General features: G+C 43.4%; 1 protein-coding gene across 1 annotated transcript; it reads left to right on the top strand.

The window, feature by feature from the left end:
- The first annotated feature begins 3,121 nt into the window (after nt 1-3,121).
- Nucleotides 3,122-7,259, top strand: LOC125696768 (trefoil factor 2-like). Its single transcript, XM_048952911.1, has 4 exons — nt 3,122-3,200; nt 4,495-4,641; nt 6,478-6,627; nt 7,252-7,259. The coding sequence occupies exons 1-4, from the start codon at nt 3,122-3,124 to the stop codon at nt 7,257-7,259; spliced, it is 384 nt and encodes a 127-aa protein (XP_048808868.1).
- The last annotated feature ends 1,116 nt before the right edge of the window (nt 7,260-8,375 follow it).

The raw sequence follows: 8,375 nt of genomic DNA, 5'->3' as shown, positions 1-8,375 counted from the left end.
TGGGACTCAGCCTTCAGAAGGAACATTCATCCAGACTGAGGTGAACACAAGGGTTACAGAGTTCCTCTGTTTCCAATTGCTCCTGACTCAGTGTCTGGCCATGCTTTTCTTAGTGACAAGTATCTACCTCTGCAACAGGGGCAGATTTCTCTGTGGTGTGTCTTGCAAAGTAAGCTGTGCAAATGGAGAGCTGCAAAGCCTTTGGATGTACTCCAGGAGTTTACATTTATAAACATGTATTTAAATTTTTCCTAAGTCTCACCTGTTCTATTTTTCAGTCTGTATTTAACGGCATGCACACTTCCAAGTGTTGTGGTCTCATGTGCTGTCATACTCCGCAGTTTGGTTTAGATGTTTTTTTCCAGAAGTATTTCTTAGTTTGTCTATGAGGCCTAGTTTTGCTGTTTGGGTCCAAAAGCAGGGCCCTCCCTAAAAGGGAAAGGGAAAACCCAGCTCCAGCTCATGCCCTGCAAGGATGACCCAAGCGCAGGAATCTCTGATCTGCAGCACCCTTGTAGAATAAGGAAAACAGTCTGACAATAAAGGAGGAGACCGTTGCTCATTCCTGCAGTTCTGATAAACATTCTCTTAAAACTCAGCATGGCAGTGAATGGCATGAGATGAGCTTTGCCTAGATGGTGTAGATGTACTATTTCCTCACGGGTCCTCCTCCTTACTGGGCATCCCTTGCAGAGCTTGAAGGAGCAGAATTGATGAAGACTCCCACAAAATCCAGAAATACAAACTGGAGACGTTCATTGTTTCCCTGTGCCTGAGCCCTTAGCTCCATTGCAACCCCCAGGATACCAGAGAGTGGTGGTGAGAGAGGCCAGGAGACTGGAAGGAGGCGAAGAGCCCTTCCAGTCCCTTTGGTGCTCAATGCAGAGTGACACAAAGGTCTGGGTGGATACTGGCCTCTGGGAAAGAAACACATTTGTGGAGAAACCCCTGATAGTGTCCAAGGCTTTGCTACATAAACATATCAGAGATCTTAAAGTGATCCGCTGGCAGAAAGCGAGGGGCTCATTTCTTTCAAAGTGTTTGCTTTAAGATGCCAATCATGTGCTCTTTCCGTAGCAAGAACTCAGCGGTATATTTGCCATTATGCATGTGGTAGGATTGGGCCCAAGAGCTGACAGCTGGCAGATAAGGGCTTAACTAATGTTCTGTAAGAGGCAGGAGGGACAGATGTTATCGTGGTTGCCTGATTCATGGGCAGGGCCAATAATCAGCTGCAAGCTGCTGCTGTAGCATGAAGGCTGCACAGCTCCCGTGCGAGGCACAACGTTTCAGCCAGGCTTCTGAAGGAAGCTGGTGGAAAACTGATCTCGGCTTCCTCAGGACAAGCATCACCTCTGACCTCTGGGAGTGCTGTCAGCATTCCATATAAGGAGAAAAATGGATTTTTGAATTTTAGATCTGGTGTTTTCCCTCACTGGTTAAAGTAAAAGGTGAGGGCTGGCATGCAGTCCTCCTCCACCTCCAGCTTGGTATCTTGTGCAGTGAAGGATACACACAGTGTCTGATATCTGAATCATGGCTTTCAATGAGAGAACATTAAAAAAGTCTTTAAGAAGTTCTAAAGCAGGATTTGAGACTCTCACTATAAGAAAGAAATTGAGGCCTGAAGAATGTCCAGAGAAGGGCAAAGAAGCCGTGAGGGATCTGAAGCACAAGTCTGATGGGGAGCAGCTGAGGGAACTAGGATTGTTCAGTCTGGAGAAGAGGAGGCTCAAGGGTGACCTTATCACCCTCCACAACCACCTGAAAGGATGTTGTGATGAGGTGGGGTCGACCTGTTCTCCCAGGCAACAGCAATGGGATGAGAGGGAACGGCCTCATGTTGCACCAGAGGAGGTTCAGGTTGGATATTAGGGAATATTTCTTAGAAAGGGTATTGAGGCAGTGACACAGGTTGCCCAGGGAGGTGGTGGAGTCACTGTCCCTGGAGGTGTTCAAGAACCGCATGGATGAGGGACATGGTTTGGAGTGATCACAGGCATGGGTTGATGACTGGACTGTATGATCATGGTGGTCTTTCCAACGTTAATGATTCTATGATTCTATGAAAGTTAATTCTTGTGTTTTGTTTTTGCTTCTTTGTAGACCAAGATCTTTCCTATAGGGTTCAAAATACATCTAAACAAATAAATTACCTTCAAAACTGTCTTAGAAGTTCAAAGTTTATCAAGGAAAGAGGAAGAAAATAAACTCATCTATAATAATTAAAGACATAAAGACATAATTTTGTCAAGGAAAAAATAAAACAACTTTGAATTTCACTTTTGATTATGAGCAAGAGGAGTTCCCTGGTGGCTGGGAAGTCATAAGCCCTTGAAATTGATAGCATGCGTATATTCTATCTAGGTTCACTTAGCTGGAACTAGTAAAGAAAAATACAATTAAAATATTCATACATTAAATTCAGTTATTTAAAGAAGCCAGATTTCCATGGGGCAGACACCCTTGCATAGGATGACTACTCTGCAGTATCAGCTGGGAGGTGGGGGACCAGCCCCTGGACAAGCACCATCCTCAATGGGTCAGGCTGATATCACACAAAAACTCTCCTTTTCTTACCCAAGTGTCCCATAGCTTGAAGGTGTCACAGCTCCAGCTGCTTTGCCACATAAACTGAAGAGTAAATGTAACTCAGACTGAACTTAAGGACAAGGAATATTTGTGGCAGAAAGAACGCACTCGGAAAGGAAATATATGTATATGTTTTTCAGTACAAGCAACCATTTGAAGCTGCTTAGTGTTCTGAAACATTCACATGGCTATGATGTCAGCTAGGAATGCCAGAGGCATGCAGTAATGTCCAATTAATAGATTAGGGGATCACGTAATAGATATGTGATCTAGGGGTATATAATAAATACGCAATGAAAAGTTCACACAAGCTTAGAAATTTATCTCAGGGATATCAAACTATACACGGTAACATTTCCTAATTAAACAACAACAAAAAAAGCAGCCTCTGGGTGAAGCTTTGCAGAGAACAATGTTATCAGATCTCTCCAGGTAAACATGAGGACCATATAAAACAGGCTGCTTGAAGCAAAGCAGCACCTCTTCTCCACCTCCCTTTCCAGCCATTGGCCTGAGGGTTCCAAGAGCAATGGATGTAAAGGGGATCTGCTTGCTCTTTGTCATCCTCACTGTAGCCCTCATCAGCTCAACAGAAGGAAAACCACCATGTAAGTACATTTACTTCCTGTTGCTTTTGCAGGTATGTACATCAGCCTGATTACAGTGATTCTAATAACAGCAAGAGCATGCCTCCAGATCACATACCAGACTGTGACTGTATTGCTCTGGCACTATTCCCAAATCTGGAGTCTAATTTTTGTTTTCAGAGAAAGCTACAGCAAAACAACAACAAAAACTGCAGGTCAACTACTGGTGAAATAACCAGAAACCTGCCCCAAAGATGGAAGAACAAAATGCCCAGGAGTTCACTAGAACAGGATTGGGACTGGAGTAGTAGTTAGGTTTGTCTAAAGAGTCTCCTGACATCCATTTCACATTACTTTTCTGCAGGAATGTGTTTTCAGATAAGTCTATCTGCCTCATCAGTAGAAGACAAGTCATTTAAGTAACTCAGGAAGTGGAAAGCAAGTAGCTCAATGGCACATGAAAAGGGACATCTCCAGAATTTCTTGGTTGTAGTTGACTATGTAATAGATATTAGTAACAAAATATTAAAAGTCACCACTCAGAGGGTGGTGACACACTGGAACAGGTTGCCCAAGGAGGTTGTGGATGCCCCATCTCTGGAGGCAATCAAGGCCAGGGCTGGATGTGGCTCTGGGCAGCCTGGTCTAGTGGTTGACAACCCTGCCCATGGTGGGGGGGGGAGGGGTGAAACTAGGTGATTGTTAGGGTCCTTTTCAACCCAGGCCATTCTATCTATGGTTCTACGAAAAGTGCAGCTACAATTATTTGTCTGCAACTATGTTCTTACAGTGACCTAAAAGATAACACTAAGGTTTTTTATCTTTATACTTACTGAAGGTCCACAGGACCCTTAACTCATTATTTCCTCAAATGAGATGAGCAAATTAACAAATATTTACCAATCAGCCAAATCAACCAATATTTACCAGCAAATATTAGCTCAATACCTGAAGTTATGATTTTTGGCGTTTGATGGGATCTGTTTGAATTTCACTGTCCCACTGTGCTGCGCTGGGCTGGATGCATGTGGGACCATGCCATACTGGGTGAAGTACAGTTCTTACTGAAGTTGATAGGGGAGTTTCACCTCAGCCATCAGGGAGGGGCCCAGCATTTCACTTGCCATCTATTTGCCATGAACAGATCTTAAAACAAACATTTTAAGTTTTGATCTTAACAAGCAAAAGAAAACATACATTTACAAGATGGACAGAGTCCAGGGAAAGCTTATCGTTTCAAGAGAACACTTGATAAATGCACCTCTGCTAAAAAGCAAACTAACACACAGTAACTTTGGATTTCTGTGCTCAACAGCAAAATGCCAGTGCAAAGTAGCTGCCAGAGAGCGGAAGAACTGCGGTCCCCCAGGAATCTCAGCAGCAGCCTGCAGGAAAGCTGGGTGCTGCTTCAATGCATCAGTGCCTGGCGTCCCCTGGTGCTTCACTGCTAAACCAAAGAAAGGTAACACATCCACCAGAAACACTAACTTACCTAGTGTTTGCTTATACAGAAACATGTACAGTCAGGGAGCAGCTTGTTCTTACTTTTGAGCCAAAGAAGTGGGTGCAAACCTCTCTCAGAAGACCTTTGGTAGAAAAATGCAAAGTTAAATATTGATTGCCTTGGAACAGGCTTGGAACGCATCCTCTTTGCACAAGATATTTCTTTTTCCTTCGGGCTCCTGGTTATCAGATAGCCCAAGCTGGCTGTTTAAAAACATTTCACTGCCAATTGTGGTCTTGTCTGTCAGTGGAGCATATGATGCTTGGCACTTACCTAAAATTCTATGTGACTGACAAGAACATTAACGCTGCTTTAGCAATATGTGTTAAAGAGATCAGAAAGTCCTCAGCAGATGAATCCATCTGCATTCATTTAAAAACATGGACATGTTGTAACTTACAGGTTTTTCTTTTCTTTTTTTAAGATTATTTTCATGCTTACCACTTTCTTCATTTTCTGCATGATTCCCAGTATAATTCCAATGCGTAGTTCTTTTTTTCTTTCCTGCTTTTTCTTCCAGTGTTCATTTAATGAAATCTCCAAATTATGTCATGGCAGATCATTTTCTCCATTAAATTCTTCCTTCTGCAGACCCGTTGGAAAATCTGAACTCCTTCCATCTTTTACCCTTATACTGCCATATAGGGTCAGAGGTACTCACCCAAATCCTTCAGTAGCTGAATGCATTTCATGTAACTGTTGAATGTGCAGTGCCAACTGCATGACTCCTCAGGAGAACTTCAGTGCAATTTTACCCATTGTACTACCAGCCCTGGACACATGAAATAAGAGGAAGTGAGGGTATAAAGGCAATGTTAACAAATAATTAACTTGGTGTGAATCAAGATTGTTCAACAGGGCTTAGAACTGCTGAAATTTAATTTTGACATTGAACACTGCTTGCTTTTCTTGTAAATCGTGAAAAAGAAATGGCTGTATCTCACAGTGTCATTTTCATGGAGTTGCTTCTACGAGGAGTAAACTTCCAGGATAGGAATATCTAATTATTCCACCTGGATGGTGAAAGTATTTTAAGAAAGTTTTAATGTTGTGGAAGGCGGCTTAATGTAGATTCCCCACAACCACACTTCCTATCTGTTGGTTGCATTCCCACAAAAGTTCCTTCCTTGCATGTAATTTTAATTTGCTGGATGAGCTGTGATTCCTCACAAGTGACTTAGCTTTCCTCCACAACTGAAGTTGGCATGGAGGTGAATGGATCTTCCTCTCCCCACGTCAGCAGGGCTACTGAAGTGTTGGTCTCTTGCATTGAGCCAGACACAAGGCTGCTGTCCGTGGTGTCATCATGGAAGACAAAGAATCATTGAATATTCTCAGTTGAAGGGAAACCAGAAAGATCACTGAGTCCAACTCCTAGCTCCACACAGGACCACTCGAATTCAAATCCTGTGTCTAAGAGTGTTGTCCAAACACTCCTTGAACTCTGGCAGTTGGGGCTGTGACCATTCTGCAGTCGGCTCTCTGCTCCACTGCTGGATCTGCAAAAGGCAAAACCGGATTACTGCCTGCCAGGCACTTCTAGGGATGAACTTTGGCCCATCTAGCCCCTAGGGTGCAGCAGAAGTTCCTCATCTTTTGGTATGTAGCTTTGCATACTAGGCATAGTAAGCGTTTGAGTGATCCTCCTGTCTGAAATCAGTGTGGAAAAGGTCACCACAGCTGTTGTGCTTGCTCATGCACCCCATCTACCTTTTATTTGTTAATTTTCCCACCAGATACGTTGGGCATAATGTAACACAGCCTCTATCCTTCCTTCCTTTTTGCTTTACACAGTTAAGAAAGTGTGTCCTGCTGATCCTCGTATCCGAGTGAACTGTGGCTACCCTGGCATCACAGCTAAGGAGTGCTTAAGCAGGAGATGCTGCTTCCGGCCACGTCCTGCTGGTGTCCCCTGGTGCTTCTACCACCGCACGGTTGAAGAAGGTAACATCCAAATGAGATATCTCCTCTGTGTCCCCATGGCCACCCCAAAGTTCCAGAACAGGACAGGATCTTCTCTGATTCTCAGAATTCAGTGGGTTCAGAGCCTCCTCACCTGAAGGCGTGAGTGGGTGATAAACCCCTAAAAGACCAGCTTCTTGCATGGAGGGGTGGTGACATCAAGTGTCCCAGGGCCAGGGACCTGAGGGCAATTGGGACTCAGGTATGAGTGCAAGCCCTTGGCTAGCATGATGATAGAGGTCTGGCTGTCAAGTCCACATCTGCTTTATCACAAGAGGCAAAGGCTTCTTTTTAGAGACACGGAGTGAACCTGACAAAAATTTCTGTTCCCCTCCTCCTGTATTACAGTACAACTGGTGCAGCCCTGGCTGTTTCCAAGCCACCCCATAGTCTATTTTGCCCCTGGGACTCTCATTTGATTTAATGATCTGAATCATATCTAGGAAACACATGTAAAGACAGGTAGGACACTAGTTGCTAAAGTCTGCTTGTTGGATGCACACACTCTTTTTAATGTACTGCATCTAGGCAAATACTTCCTTGCATCGTGTCAAATTTGAGGAAAAAACATATCTCTTAACATGCTTCTTCTCTTTTCCTCTCCAGGTTGTTAAAGTAGAAACTTGCTGAAGAACCTGCTCAACTGGGAAATAACAGCCAGATATCCCAGCTCCAACTTTCTGTTTGTAACAACGATTTCTAGGTGATTATTTCTTCATTCTGAAGAAAATATAACCACAACTTTTATTCTCTCAGTAGGGTAGTACGTACAGTTTTTCAACGTAATAAAAGAACCAAGACACAGTCCATGAGTCCTCTGCTATCTTTATTTCAAAGCTGCATATTTCTGCTTCCCATGAAGTCAGACATCTCAGCGATGTTCGCTGCTTACATTTCACAGCTGTATGTATGTGCTACCTGACAGGTGGCTGCATATGGACCCCTCTCTTTTCAGCACTGAAAATACTCAGTGCTCCCCTTCACATCGCTACAACAGTAGGGCTGGTTTGCTTTTTCCCCTCAGGACATAAGTGAAGTTCCATTTACTTGGGTGCTCCACAGAAAAGAAGCATAGTATCATTAAGGTTGGAAAAGACCACTAAGTTGACTTAGTCCAACCACCAACCCATCCCCACCGTGCTCACTAACCATGTCCCTTTGTGCTGCAAGAAGAGAAAACCTCCTTAGAGGTTTTCCACTATGATGATGATGTCATCCAAGTGTGTAAAAATGAGTTATTCATAAAACTCCGTTATCTCACACTTAAAGTGGGCTTAATATTGGGATTTGAACGTGGTTGCAATATGAGCAAATAAACTTGGAGAAGTCTTCTGAAGACCTTGGAATTTCTTTGCTAAGGAAGATTTGGTGTTGTAGCCCAGAGGAATTTGGAAGGCCTAAGTACAGGATTTTATGTACTGCTACAACACACAGGTCCTGCTGGCCTCCCCCATTCCAACTTCCAGGAGGTGAGTTTGGTAGAGATATGAGGTACGGATGGGATTGATCAGTGAGTCCTAAGGGACTTACTATGTGGGGAGTTTACAATATGTGAATGGTGGAGGTTTGTAAATGGTTTTCAACATCGCCCAAATATACTTGTAGAAAAAGTGTGAAGAATGTCTAAACTGGTAAGAGAACCAGCTGAACAAGTTCTGAATATTTTTCTGGGGAAACAAAAGAAGGTCAGCTACACAACTGTCATCAACAGACGTGCTATCATAATAGGA

The sequence above is a fragment of the Lagopus muta genome, chromosome 1, assembly GCF_023343835.1.
Source record: "Lagopus muta isolate bLagMut1 chromosome 1, bLagMut1 primary, whole genome shotgun sequence".
Taxonomy (NCBI): domain Eukaryota; kingdom Metazoa; phylum Chordata; class Aves; order Galliformes; family Phasianidae; genus Lagopus; species Lagopus muta.
This window is presented reverse-complemented; position numbering and strand designations above follow the sequence as displayed.

Excerpts from the sequence above, each read along its gene's own strand:
- LOC125696768 (XM_048952911.1), top strand. The coding sequence starts at position 3,122 with ATGGATGTAAAGGGGATCTGCTTGCTCTTTGTCATCCTCACTGTAGCC. Across the intron at positions 3,201-4,494 it reads AACAGAAGGAAAACCACCAT|CAAAATGCCAGTGCAAAGTA; the intron begins GTAAGTACATTT and ends TGTGCTCAACAG. Across the intron at positions 4,642-6,477 it reads CACTGCTAAACCAAAGAAAG|TTAAGAAAGTGTGTCCTGCT; the intron begins GTAACACATCCA and ends TGCTTTACACAG.